This window comes from Equus quagga, chromosome 1, assembly GCF_021613505.1.
Source record: "Equus quagga isolate Etosha38 chromosome 1, UCLA_HA_Equagga_1.0, whole genome shotgun sequence".
Lineage (NCBI taxonomy): Eukaryota > Metazoa > Chordata > Mammalia > Perissodactyla > Equidae > Equus > Equus quagga.
In genome coordinates this window covers 85,256,213-85,270,841 of record NC_060267.1, presented here as the reverse complement: position 1 = coordinate 85,270,841, position 14,629 = coordinate 85,256,213, and the positions used below count along the sequence as shown (strand labels likewise).

Sequence of the window (14,629 nt, the reverse complement as noted above, 5' to 3'; positions counted from 1 at the left end):
CCAGATGTGAAGTACACACAGCGCCACTCTCGAGGAGCCCACCATCTTTAGGGGAGGGACAGAAGAAAGAAGTCCAGGAGGTGAGGGACAGCTTCCAGGGAAGGGACAGACATTTGAGGGATGAGCAGAATCCACAGGTAGTTAAAGTGCAGAAAGGGCACAGAGGACGAGCACATGCATTGTAAAGAGCGTTGGCACATGAGAGGCAGGGCAGGGTCTCTGTAGGGCTGGAAAGAAGGGGCTGCTTGTGGTGGAGTGGGACATGAGGCTGGTGAGGGGAGGGGCGGGGTCTTGAGTGGCCCACTGAGGACTGTCGGCAGGGACATGACCAGCTCCCCACGTTGCAGGTGGACCTTGAGGAGGATGCTGTCAAAATCACTAGAGTCCCTTTCTATAGGATGCTGTGCGATCTTATCTGTACAACAGCAAAATTAGGAGAAGGTCTTTATTTTAGCTTCCTAGTGGTGTACTGCTTGGGGTGGACATCATGGAGATGATAAATTAGCCTTGGTTTTGCTGAGCTGGCCCTGGCCCTTAAATGCAATGAGAAAACCCTCACCAAGTCAGGACACAATGCAGGCAGCTGCAAAGTCGAACCTTTCCGTGCAGTCAGTACAGACTTAGCAGAATGGAAAGCTCAGAGTCTATCAGGGGAGAACTCCCTAGGGAGAGAGGAGCACCCTCAGTCTTGAGGGGATGGGTTTCAGCATCTTCCTTCTGCTATTTGTGTATCAGGTCTGATGGAAGGAGTGTGGGCTTCTTCAGGGTCAGACATACTTGGGCTTGGATCCTGGCTCTGCCACCTGTTAGCTGTGAGGCCTGGCCTGGGCCAGTCCCCGAGCCTTGCAGCCTCAGTTTCTTCATCTGCCAAATGGGGATTCTCCCTTCTCCACAGGGTTGCTGAGAGCATTAGAGACCATACATGTAGAGCTCCCAGCACAGGGCCTGGTATACAGCAAGTGCCAAAAAACAGTAGCCTCTGCTGCTATCAAAGGGGGATCATCTCTCCCAATATCTGGAAGCCCCTCCTCATTTCCCTCCCCTCCTGGGAATGTCACCCAGGCACCCTCGATAGCATCCCAGATGGCTACCCTGGTGTAGATAGCAGTGAAACACCACCTCCTCCTTCTGTCTGGGCAGAGAATGGCACGCGGCAGCAGAGCTCCCTGCCCCTGCCCAGCCACCGGCCGCATCTGGTGCCCGACCTCCAGCCGCCAATGGGATGCCACCTATTCAGACCGAGCAGCTGCACCTGACTGAAAACAAAAGGCCCCCCTCCCCCGCCCCATACTGGCCCTCCTCCCTCCCCCGCCTCTGTCCCCCAAGCGCCGGGGTCACCCGGCCCCCTTGCAGCCTTCCCTCACAGCTGCCTCGCTGCTTTTGTTCAGCATGTGAACTTCCCCATCAGCCGAGCTCCTTGCACGGGAAGTAATCAGGGATCTTGACAAGGCTTCAAACCACAAATGCCACTACAAATTAACCAGCACCACTACAAAATACTACTCCTGTCAACATCGGAAAGAATGCGCTCTCCTCAGGACCAAGCGGAGACGTCTTTCAGCTCAGCACTCGTCCCTGCATAGAGAGGGCCCAGGCCCAGGCTGAGAGGACGGCCTCACAAGGTGACCTGCTGAGGCGACTGAATCCCAAGCACACCCTCTCCAGAGATGATGGCCCACAGGCCCGATGGCAGGTGCTGCGGCCTTTCCTCAAGGGCCACCTTCAGTCCTGAGCACCCCTCACAGATGGTGCCTCAGGACAGCAAGTGCAGGGCACGTAGCCTCACTCTGGAGTGCAACAACCGAAGCCCGACGGCCAGCCCTGGGCTTCCTATCTACGTGGTGTGAATTTGGGCCAGAGGCTTCAGCTTCTGTCTGTAGAATGGGGATCATGATGGAGCCTCTGCCCAGTGTTTCAGGACTGATGGATGTTCTGAGTAACACCTGGCCCATCGAGGGTGCTCCAAGATAAGGGCTCCTCCCAGCCTCCCTTTCTCATGAAGAATCACCTCCTTGTCACTCTGTGCGGACAGGAGGGAAACTTCTTCCTCAGCGATGATGTAAAAGTCCATCCTGTGCGGCCTCTTGTGAGGAGCATCCCTCCAAGGTTATAGCCTGGAGCTTAGAGTTACCTCTGCAGATGCTTCAGGGTCCAAGGGTCCCAGGATCCCCCCTGGGGACCCAGGCCCTGCCCGTGCTGTTGGCACAGAGCGAGTGCTGTAGGACACCAGTGCCCAGTCTTCTCCAGTTGTCCTTGCAGAAACTCTGAAGCGGAGGCAAGCATTTGATCCTCCCCAACAAGCAGGACCAGCTCTGTCGAGGGTGGACAAGAGGATTGGAGATAATGACAGGAGTAGGGGGACGGGCTAGAGCTGTGCCCGAGAGAGCTGGTTGGGCATTTCAAAGGAGACACTCCACACAAATATAGCTTCAATACACTCCTTTTTGGAGACATATCAAAAGAAGCCCTCTTTTATTTCCATACCTTGCATAATAGCGGCTTTCCAGTCCCGAGGAGTAGAGGAGCCTTGCTCTCAGCCCAGAGGCCCTTTGTAAAGCCACAGAAAGCTTTGTCTTCCTTTCCCAACTGGAGCCGTTTCATGCACAGGTCAGAGCATTGATGTGGCTACTAGCCAGGAAAATTAACCAGGTGAACTCTTTCCTCGTTAAACAGCAACAGAGTTTAATTGTGAATTTTCTCTCTCACCCTCTCCATTTCTGGCAGCATATCTGGTTGGGGCACATCTCTGGGACAGAGAAATCCCTAGCATCCATCTCAGACTCCCCTCTGGGGATGCCAGGGCCTCCTCCATGTGGGCTAGACAGGAGTCTGACGGCAAAGGGACAGTTCAGAACACCGTTCAGACACAAAGGATCTGAGACCCCCCTGGGCCAGCCTCAGAGGCCAGCTCTCTCATGTCTCCAGCTGCCATTGGGCACACCCCACCTTCTCCGACCCTCAGAAAGGGGAGCTGTGGGGGCCCTGGCTGCCTCCTCAGGCAAGTTGCCTCCTCACCCCAGGCTTTGCATGCACAGCCCTCAGCCTTCAGCAGAGTTGGTTGGTTCCTGTGGCCTCAGAAGTCTGTGTTCTTTCACCTCCCTCCCCACACAACTAGTCCATGGTTGGGGTCTGGCTTTTCTCCCCACTGACTCTGACGTTTCACCCTCTGTGTGGCCTTAGGTAGCGCCTCTTCTGCCTCCCTGAACCTACTTTCCCAGCAGTGAAATGGGAGTGCTGCTTCTGACTTCGAAGGGATCTTGAACGAAGAGTCAAGTCGTGCCCTCCATGGGGACTGAGTAAATCCATGTGTTGGTTCCTAAACAGCCAGCCCCCTCCCATGTTCCTCACAGGACCCCTGCCCCAGCCCGAGATTAACTTGAGATGAGCTCTTGGACCCTCTTCTGAAGGCTTGCCATCCACTGCTCTATGTGACCTGGGCAAGTCTTTGCCTCCCCTCATCTGTGAAATGAGGTAATGATGCCCGTTCCTGGCTTGAGGGTTCCCCAGGCTAGCAAGTGAGCTAGTTAGGTGCCGGAACACGGCAGGCAGGAGGTGCTTGGGCTCTGCCTATTGTGCAAGCTGCCTGCCCTGCACCAGCTCCCTGCCTCCCCTCCCCTGGCCCCCACGTACACATTGTGTTTTCTGCCCCAGTCAGCGCCTCACAGTGGAGCATCTTCCACCTTGCAGCCCAGTGTAGGGTGCCCGCTCATCCGTGCCACCCAGGTAATTAAGTTGATATTCCAACACAGCTTCCCCTCCTGACCTTTTGGAAACAATGTGTTTTGCTGCATCAACAAATTAACTGCAAATCACATGCTGTCCTCATAAATGTGGGTTCATATCCAATGAGCATACTCACCTGGCCCACACGGCTGACAGCTATAAACGCCAAGGGCCATGCAGAGACCAACAGAGGCCAAAGAGTTCCTCTCTTCTCTGGGACCTCCGTGCCAATCACGCTTTTGGGCTTACCCTCTCATGTTCACATCTCCCAGTAGTCACGAGGCCAGAGGTGGTAAGCTGACAACATGGAGGCCCAGGCAGGCCCCTGTGGCCGGAGAGAAGTGTCTGTCCTTAGAAACCCACCCATCCTCTTCCCATCCATCTTTTACACCAGGGCCTCTGCTGTGTCTGCCTAAATCCTAAATCCCTCCCCCTGTGCTCGGGAGAAAACCCACACTTCTTAGCCTGACATTCAAGGCCCTATGTTATGTGACCCCCACCATCCCTTCCATGGTCCTGGCCTGCCCTCTCCTCATATTTGCCCTCATTCTAGTCTTGTGCGACCTCTGTGGTTCCGCTTTACCATGCACCTGAGTTCCCTTCCACCCCCATCCCGTGGCAGAGCCCCTGCTTTGTACCTCCCTTGACCTCCGTCCTCCTCTGCCCCCCTTCTTTATAACCCCCTCCCTCAGAGTGGGCATCCTGTGAAGGCAGGACCATGTCTTGTTCAGTGATGTACCCCTGTGCCTGGACAGAGTATACTCCACTTCTTGTTAAATGAATGAACAAATGAATCACACGCCTCTTTTGGAAAGCACTGGAAAGAGATGCTCAAATAAGGAAGGAAAGGAAGTCATTCTCTTGCTGGCCGTTTCTCTAAGACACAGATCTCTAACAATAGATTCCAACTTCAGAAGGGACAAGGATTAGACAAACCATCCCAGATGACTTTGGAAATTTGGGTTGACAAGGATAGCACAATGGACTAAGAATACTTGCTTGTTTTAGTTCCTGCTACTAGCTGTGTGACTTCATACTAGTCCCTTAACCTCTCTGGGCCTCCTATGTCCTGTCTCTATAGGAGGGAAATAATCCTCCTCTAATTTGCCTCACCAGGGCATATGAGGCTCAAAGGAAAGAAGAGAAGTGGAAATGCTTTGAAAGGAAAATGCAGCATAAAAATAGAAGAGATTATTATTAAAATCCAGGCTCCTTCAACAGTGCCTTGCTGACAGCACGCTCCCTTGGAAAATCAAGGTCCTCACATCCACAGGACTTTTCTAGAAAGACTTGTTGGTCTACCGGGAGGACAGAGGATTGGATGGTCCCATTTCATCTTCCTGTTGCCGGACCAGAGACTCGCACAGCTGTAATCACACTCTTGTAGCATGCTCACACCAGTGCTTGTGATTCGGGAGCTGTTGCCGTTTCACAGAAGAGTTAACTGAGACTGAGGTGAAGTAACTTACCCAGCGGCAGAGCCAGCGTTGAACTCAGCTAGAGAATGGCAGAGCCAAGACATGAACCCCAGTCTTTCTAACACAAAGTGTGTTTCTTGGGGCTTTAGCCCAAATACTCCTTGTAGTCTAAGAAAGATATTCTTCTGTGAGGTAGGTCAAACCCCGTTAGACCGTACATTCCTTCAGGACAAGGACCGTGTCTTGTTCTCCTGGATCCCCCAGACCTGGCCCTCGTAGTTGTTCCATAAGTTTACATGGGAGGAATCCTTCCGTTCTGTGAGAGGGTCCCTGCTTCCCCAGCTGGACGTGGCCTGCAAGAAGGCAGGTGCTTGTGTTGATCATCGAGACCTCCAGCCCCACCATCCCTCCTGCCACGGCCCAGCTCAGGAAGTGCCAGATGAATTGTGGAAGAGAACTCTTCTTAGCAAAAGATTCCAAGGCCCAGCCTTTCTGAACTCACTTAAGGCAGTGTAGCCAGGGAATGGAGGATCGCATATAGTGTGACTTCTGTGCAAAGGTCCTGGGACCACTCAGTTCTCTGTTCCTTCTGCTTTAAGGCTTTTCTGGTTTTGTCTCCTCCTCCTCCAGCAATGGGAAGAGCACCGGATTAGCAGTCCAGAGGCCTGAGGTCTGCTCCCAGTGCTCCCCATCACTGCCTGGGGGCCTTGGGTGGGTCTCTGTACCTCTCTCCAGTCTTTCTTTGTCGACAGAAGGAAAAGTGTCCCTGCCACTAAGGCCCTGGGAAGAGATGAACAAACTCCTGTGGCTGTGGGCTGGGGGTGCCAACAAGAATGAGAGCAGGTCTCTGCTCTTGGGGAGTGTGGGGGATGGGGAGGCTCCCGGCCCATGTAAGTGACTTAAGTGGCTTTCACTGAGTCCTGGCCAGCTCTGCGGTCTCCTCAAGCCCCGCTGCACACTGCCGTAGTCCCCACGTTCAGTTAGTCTCGGATTCAGCTTCCTGAGCACTGGGGCCACGCTCTGAGAAACGGTGTGTTGGGTTGAGCCTTCCCTAGCTTCTCTCTTTACCCCCCTTCCTGTTCAAACACCACCACTCACCCCCCGTGGCCTGTTCTAATTATCCCGAGAATTCAGCTCTCCCCAGCCTGCATCCCTGTCCTCCCACCCCAGCATCCTGGGAAACTGCGACCACCGTGGCCCAGCAGCCCTGCTCCTCCTCCTCCAGGAAGCAGAGTGTGTGTCCGCTGTGTGCCTGGCCCTGGGGCAATGCTGGAATACACCTGGTGTCCATGCTGTGGGGCCCTCATTGTCTCACTCAGGACCTTTGTTCCACATCACCCTTTCTTGGAATCTTACAATCCCCATGGTTTCCTCTGTCAGCTTCCAGGGTGGATGTGGTCAAGAGGCTGCTTTCCTACTACCATTTATAAATTCAATTGCAAAAGAACCAGCACTTCCTGATGACAATTGAAGGAAAATCAGTTAATTACAGAATCTGGAACCCTAACGTTTGTTGAGTTTCAACACATGCTGTGAAGTTTCAGCCAAAAATCATGTGCTGAGCATCTATTATGTACCTGGAACCACACTAGACCCCAGAAGAAATGGAGAAAGGAGACAACCTGTGTGCTGTGAATACAAGGTGGGGAGGTAGGGGCCGAGCACCTAACCCACACTGCTCAGGGAAGGGCACGGAGGACCTCCTGGGGGAGGCGGTGCTTGAGCCAGGCAGCAAAGGATGAATGAGAGCCACCAGGAGTGAGAGAAAAGGAAATGGGAGGGTGTTTCAGGCAAAGGGCCCAGCATGAAAGCGCAAAAAATGCGAGAGGCTTCCAGGGAGAGCAAGTGGGCAGGCAGGGCTGGGGAAACAAGCTGGGGCGGCTGTGCACCAGAGATGAGACTGCAGAGGTGTGTGGGGAGGTCCCAGAATCTGGAGGGCTTCAAACAGACAGGTGGCATTTTCCAGGGGTATATTAATAGATGTTATGGGGAAAGTGAGTCTGTGCTCACATAAATTGGAGGAACAGAACTTTTGAGAGAAAGAGTCAGTAGGATTTTTGCCTGCCAGGGTAAGTTTTTTATTGTAAGACTTGGCAGCCTTTGCCATGCTGCCCAGCATTGTGACCCTCCAAAAGGAGCAAGACAGTGGACAGCCTTGCACAGCTTGTCTGCCTCGGGACCCCCCTTTTTTTCCCTTCGTACAGTGCCTCTCCCGGGATGGTGTTTCTCAAAAGGCACCTTGGGGGATGCCACCCTTCCACTGAGATGATTTAAGCTGGCAAGTGACATGATTGGGCATGTATTTTTTGAGTCTACTCTGGAACAAGTGTGGAAGATGGACTGGGAATGGAAGAGGGTGGAGGCAGGGAAGCCTGCTAATGGTGATAGTTGCCAACATCTCCTGGGGGCACCGTGCAAAGATCTAGGCGAACATCGCCTTGAATCTTCATAACAGCTCCCTCAGGCAGGTGGCCCCGTTTCCTGTGTATACGGCTGAGGAAAGTGAGGCTCAGATGGTTAAATCAGGCCGGGGGAACCTAGAGAGTGAGGGGGTTTGGGGTTCGGTCCAAGCCCCTCTCACCCTAGAGGCTGCCTCCTGAGCACTCTACCACACTGCCGCCCCAGCCAGCAGGGATGGAACAGCCCAGGTCAGAGGTGACAAGCAGTGAGGGCTGTGGTGCTGGAGGAGGTGGTCATCTGGAAGTAGAGTGGCCAAGCACAAGGGAAATAGAGGGGTATGTGTGAGAGTGGGGCATCTGACAGGGCAGCAACTTGTGCATCCATGGAGGGGGCTTCCACCCCACCATCCTTCTACTTCCATCCTGATGCAGTGTGAGCTGGGGGTCTCCATTCCCCTTTGTCCCACACGATTCCAGTAAGCCATGAAAGGGAAGAAACATGGCCCAGTGGGCAGCCATGCTCATCTCGTTGGGTAGCATCCCCAACTCCCAGAGAGCCTCCAACTGAAGGAGGGACACCAAGCACAGGTTGGCCCACGTTCCCACCTAATGGCTGAGGATCTGGAAACCACAGTGTATTTCTATCCAGATGTGCGCTCAGAGTGCCATGAGGGACCCTGGTTCTCTACCAAGTCCCTGGACCAACTTTCCCCTCAGGCCACTCTCACAAGCCCTGTGCTGGGTACCAGGGATCCAGGGACCCCTGAGACACGGCCCCTATCCTGCTGGAGTCAGGTTCATAGAAGAGGTTGTATGGCAGGTCTAACGTCTGACGGATCCCTCCCACCAAGCACTCTCCAAGAGAAATGTAATGGGAGCCACACGTGCATGACATATGGAATTCTAAGTGTTTTAGTAACTGCATTAAGAAAGTACAAAGAAGCGTATGAAATTAATTTTAATAGTATATTTAACCAAAACTTCCAAAATATTTTCATTCCAACATGTAATCAAGGAGGCGGCAGTGGGGGCAGCAGAGGTCTCGAAGCTGAGGTGTGGCAGGGTCATATTGCACTTTAGAAGACCCCCCCTTGGCCTGTGTGGGGAATGGCTGGAGGAGATCCAGGCAGGGGGCCCTGTGGGAAATGCTGACAGTGATCCAGACCAGAGGCAAGGCTAGAACGAAAAAATAGCAGTGGGGCGGGCCTCAGAAATGGAATGTGCAGGACCCAGGGACAGTTGCTGTGGGGGTGGGGGAGGCATCTAGGACAGCCCTCAGGCTCTGGCTTGAGTGACTAGACACTTGCTCTCAAGCTGTGTGTGGAAATGCATCGAACCTTCTCCGTGTGTACTGATGTCTTAAGTTTCACTTTAACACAGCCACAAAGACTCCGTCCCACCCGCCCGCCGCCTCCCAAGATACAGCGCTCCAGGCCCGTGAGTAGCCGGTGGTTCCGCCCTCCCCACCTAACACTGCCTGAGCGTCTCCCTGCCTGACTAAACCTTGGGAGTGTGAACTCAGCTGCCTTGCAAAAGAAAACTGGGAATTCGGTTTTTTCAGCTTCCCTGTCTGCGTGGCATGAACCCGAACTTGCATTTTCTGGGCTTCTCTCCCCTTTTCTGAGTCAGTTTGGCGACTTGCAGGTCAGAAATGTAGGTAGCCAGGGCCGCTGTGTGGTGTGTTTGCTGTGTGTGCATCATTTGAGCAAATCCCCTAGGTTGGGCTGTATTTCTGGCCCACGAGCTTTAAAAGCCCTTCTCTAACCGCCTCTTTCTCACAAAGGAAGCAAAAGTCAGGCAGCACAGATCTCGTTCCCTCCAGATCTTGGTTTGGAAATTCATTTGGTGTCCCTTCCCGAGGGTAAGGCTATGCCCAGAGAACATGACCCGGCTCAGAGGGAGACAGGGGCTCCTCCTCTCCTGGGCTTCACGCAGAGCGCCACCTTCCCAAGTGAGGTGCCAAGGAAGGGTGGAAGAGCAGGACGGGATGTGATAAACCCACCAACACCTGGGAACAGGGTGGACGAGGAACAGAGACCCGTCCATGTTTTTTACAGAGAAATACCGTGGGAAAATATTGGGTGTGGGACCCATGTTCAGCATCAGTGAAGTCACTTTCCTTGTAAGCTCAGACTAGCCGTGCTGAGGCATAACAACTTTAGCAGCTTCCTTTAAAGTGGGCAACTTGTCAGGACCATTTGGTGAGGGCTGTTTACCAAGAGAAGAGTTTCTCTGTCTCTTATTCCGAGCAGCCACCTGCTTGTGCTCCTGCAGCCAAGCACAAGCGGTCAGGTTCCCACCCAGCTGCGATTCATATCCTAACCCCCTCCTGCCCTCTCCAATGCACCGTCCAACTCCATCTTGTGAAAGGGGTGGCGGCCGAGGGGTGCAGGGGCCTGCCTGAACCATGTCTGAGGTTAATCCTTGGTGCGCGCACCCAGCATCAATTGGGTTGCGGCTCTCTGTGGGGATGTTGGAAAGTTCTCTGGCACTGTTTCTTTCCCTTCCCTACCCTGTGTGGGAATTAGAGGGCTGGGGTGGAGGCTGGGGAGTTTGGATGCCTTTGTCTGTGGCAGTTGTGAGTCTACAGTTCCAGCCACGTGTGACAGACCCATCCCATACCCCAGTCAAACCGTGATTAGCCCAAACCCTCATCAGCGCAGCTGTCAAGGGGCTGGAACGTTTCTGCTCACCGTCATTGGAAGGAAGGCACAGACAGCAAAAAGAAACTTCTTTGGGGGACAGGAAGCCCCTTCTGGGTCAGACCTTAAGTGATCTAGTGAGGGTTCAGTACAGTCGTTAGCAACATGGATTTGGGGAATAGGCAGAGCTGGGCTTAACACCAAAGCTGTGTGTCTTTGGGCAAGTCGTGAAGCTCCCTGAGCCTCCCTTCTCTCTCTCCTTTGCCCTCATCAGAGAGGGTTGCTGTAGAAGGCACGTGGATGATGTTTGTAGAGCACCTGGCATAGTGCCTGGCACACAGTAGTGGTTCTTATTCTTCTTAACAGGTTTTTAAATCTTCCAGCTTCTAAGGAATGACCCAGTTTCTTAATAACCATCATTTGCCTAGGATTTTTCTAGTCAGCAGATCGTTCTTAGGCACATCATCCCAGTTGAGCCCTAATAGTAACTCTGTGAATTAGGCATCATCTCCACTCATTTTACAGATGAGAAAACTGATGTTCAGTAACTTAACGCAAGTCCTTCAGCTGCAGATAGGGGTCGCCAGACTCTAGACTCCGAGGTCTTTCCGGCTTACCAAGCTCCCTGGCCCTCTATCTCCATTTCCATGGAGTCCATCTTAGTATAAAGTATGGGGGCAGAGCCTTCAGTTGAGAAAAACTAATCAGCAGCCTCCTGGGCTTCGAGTAGAATCTCTAGGGCAGAATAGGTCCTGGCAGGGATACAGAAGTGAAGAGAATTAACACTTATCAAGCACTTTTTATGTGCCGAGGACTGTGCTGGGCACTTGTTTATTATTGTCTCATTTGTCCACAGTCCAGAGGAGGCAGATGCTATTTCCCCAGTTTGCCACCAAGACCACAAAGATGATAAGAGGCCAAGCTGGCCTCTGAGCCCAGGCCTGCCTCGGCACGGCCTCTCCTTGCTCCTCACCAAGCAGCCTTTCCTTAAACCAAAGTCACCCAGTGGGCAGCTCCCAGGATTCCCTGTAGACACCCAGGATCCAAGGCAGGCAGGGAATCTCTGGGAAAACATGATCCAGGGCAGGATTGCTCCCCTTGCAAAAACTCAGGTACTAGAGACGGCTCCCGTGGACTCCATGTTGTCTCACCAGTGCGGGGGCTTGTGTGGATCTGTGGAGGAGGCAGGGCACATCCACTGGCAGCTGAGGACTTGGGAAGGCAAACCTTGCCCTTGGAAAAGCCTGAGTGGCAGCAGCCCCGCTGCTGCACTCGTGCAGGAGGCCATGAGCCGCCCCTTGGGTTCTGCGCACTGAAGAGGCCAGGTGCCTAGCAGAACCAGTTCTCCTGGGCTTGGAAGTCAGAGAGGCACAAACAGCAAAAAGGTTTGAATCACAGCTTAGCTACTTCCTAGCTGTGGGACCTTGGGCAAGACACTTACCTTCTCTGAGCCTTAGTTTCATCATTTGTAAAATGGCTTTAGCAACACCCACCTGATGAGGGTGATAAAGTCATATGTGTATAGTGCCTAGCACAGTCTATGGCATGAAGTGGGCACATATACCCCACTTCTGCTTACCCAAACCTCTTCTGCCAAGCAGGGTCACTATGGGACTAATTTGGGAGTGCTAGAAGGTTTGTGTTTTCTGGGCCCTGTGGTCCCCAGCACCCCAGGGTCTGTTCACTCCAAGTGCACTCGTGTGAACACTTCCGGTGGGTGCCACTACACACAAGGGGTGAATCTGGGAGAGGTGGGGTGTGGAACCCCTCAAAGGCCTTGAAGAGGACGACCGGACAAGCTCCCATGTCAGGAACCACTGGCCCCCACCGGGCTTTACCAGGTCACTTAGCTGCAAATGTTCTGGGCAGAGGAGCAGCCGTTGGCCCAGGGTAGCGGGAGCGCGGGGGCTAGCCATTCAGCCTTTCTGGAAGGAGCATTGTGGCCTGGCACCTGTGGCTAGAGTTCAGATGTCACCAAAGGATTTAGATTTTCTTTTTAAAAAGAAGAAAAAGGAAAGAGCAGAAGAAAGCCTCGCCGGTGTCTGGTGGACTAGGGGGAGCGGGTCGGGGCGGGCAGGGGAGAGGCAGGCTGTGGTCAGCCGCACGGGAAGCGCTTTATAAGCTCTGTATTTATTATTTCTTCCTCACCATTAAAATCAAATGTACTTGGTGCTTTTGTATTCAATACACATTTAACCCTGCCGACTTAGATTTCTCAGGTTTTAAATCCAGTGGGGAATTGGCTGGTTTCCAAACTTCCCCCTCAAGTCCCCCTTGAACAGGGCTCAAAATCCCTGTTTAGCATTTTCTCCCCTGACACTGCTGGGATCCTACCACTGGTGGGGCCAGTGGCTGTTGTGTGTGCATGTGGTTTCTTCCCTTATCCGCAGCCCCCACCCTTCCTAAACCCCCCAGAAAGACGGATGTGATCGCTGAAATATGATGGCCAGTTGTCTCCATCATCTTGTGATTCGGGCTTAATTAAACCATTTTGTCTGTGCGTGTCTGTGCCTGGTTGTGGCTCTGGCAGTACGTCTGAGGCCGTGTGTGTGTGTGTGTGTGTGTGTGTGTGTGTGTGTGAGAGAGAGAGAGAGAGAGAGATTCACGCATGGCCTTTGCCTCCTGTGCGTGCCTCTGTGAGTGTGTGTTTGTGAGACAGTGTGTGTGTCAGCATCTCGAGGCCTTGTGCATGTCTCTGGATGGTTGTTGCTGAGTATAATTTTGTGTCTGGCTTTGTCCACACCAGTCAGGTGTGCGTGACTCTGGGTGTGTCCGTAGCCATGCGGGTGCCTGTCTCCAGGTCTGTTGTGCTTTCTCTCCCTCCCCCGCCTTACCCTCCTCCCTGCCCCCGCCCCCTCCCTGCTCTGTCTGTTTTATCATCCCTAATGAAGCAGTCTTCTCCATCGATCCTGCTGATTGCCAGCCCGTTCCTTTTGTTTGTTGGCGCTGAGCCATTCAGCAGCGCGCTGACAGCTCAGCTCGTCTAATTAGCTCTGTTGTTCTTTTTCCCCATGTTTCACCACGTTGCAAGTTCCGTTGAAGTTGCCACAAACTTAATCCCCCTATTTCAGCCACAAGTTCACATTCCTAACCTGCCTTTATTGTAGCAAGGAGCAGCCGTGGGCAAGGACAGGCTGACAGGCCTTAATGTCTGACCTTTCCTGAAACCCCCACCCCAGAACCCCTGGGGCAGAGCAGAACTGCTGGACGAGCCCCACTGCACCTCTGCCTTTGTGGTGAAAATCTCGGGGGACATTCCAGCCAGGCAATCCTGTTTCCCAGCTGTGAGAGGAGTCTGACTGTGGTTGGCGAAACCAGTTCGGAGTTAGAATGGATGGGAACGTACTCATTCGTTTATTCAGCACATGGTGACTGGTTGTCTGCTTTGTGGCAGGCACTGTTCTGATAACAATGATAATAATAGCAACATTATTATGCACTTCCGAGATTCCAAGCAGCTACATTCATTTGTTTCTAAAAATCTTGCTGAGCAACCATTATAATACCAGGCACTGACCAGGATGCTAGGCAGGGTAAGGGCATCTTAAATCTCATCTTCTGATTCAGAGCCTCCTCCACCCTCATCTTCCTTTTGTTATTGATAAGGTCACAAAGAAGCAAGGTGAGCATTTATTGGGCCCCCACTGTGTGTCAGGCCTTTCCCCGCATCGTCTCGTCGGACATTCACAGTAACCCCAGAGAAGAGGACAGCAAGTTTGGTGGAATGCACCTGGCTTGTACCACATCTCTGATTTGCCAAACAAGGCTGAGATCAGACTGGCCGCTCCACAGGAGAAGCTTTGGTTAGGCCAGACGTGCAGAGACCTGAGGGCCGGATGGGACTCTACAGTTTATGCACCCAACTTCAGTAATCTGTGTTCCTAAGCCGTTGTGCTGTGTCGCCCACAAATTGCTGGGGGAGGGGGGTACAGGGGGAGGTGGGCAGGAACTGGAGCAGGTGGGTGCTCTCATTCCCCATCTTGTCCGCGAACCTCAGCAATTCTGGCATTTCCTATCTTGGTCCCTCATCTACAGAGAGAGCATCAGCCCCCTGCACTGGGATGCTCAGTCGTTTTTATTGGCAATGAAATTCACAGATAGACTTTCTTAGCTTCGCTCTCTCCACTCCCTTTCTGGCATTGAAAATGTTCAGAGATGATGGTGTCAAATTTAAAGCCATGTAATGTTGATTGGATCAAATGAGTATCCTTCTAAGGGCACCTAAAAATTCTTAGCCTAACTCCAGTCATGGGCGCTGGTGGGAGAGGGCTGTCTTTTTCTATGGGCCCTCGTCTTGGCTTTCAGAGGTGGCAGATCAGAAAAAATCCACCCTGTTGCGGCAGCCAGCTACGGATTAGGGAACTGTGTGCTTCACCGTCAAACACACCCGTCGCCGACCCTCGAGCCAGGTCTGTGCAGTGAGAGCGGTGGCCACGCGGGGGGTGCG

General features: G+C 53.0%; 1 protein-coding gene across 10 annotated transcripts in view; it reads left to right on the top strand.

Annotated features, from left to right (window-relative positions):
• Positions 1–14,629, top strand: part of DENND1A (DENN domain containing 1A) — a 519,789-nt gene that overhangs the window by 484,624 nt on the left and 20,536 nt on the right. For 6 of the 10 annotated variants that reach the window (XM_046662949.1, XM_046662983.1, XM_046662966.1 and 3 more), the window contains one exon: positions 8,921–8,977. The exons of the other annotated variants lie outside the window; for them this stretch is intronic. In XM_046662949.1, coding sequence (XP_046518905.1) covers positions 8,921–8,977 — 57 coding nt within the window. The remainder of the gene's footprint in view (positions 1–8,920; positions 8,978–14,629) is intronic. 10 annotated transcript variants of the gene reach the window in all.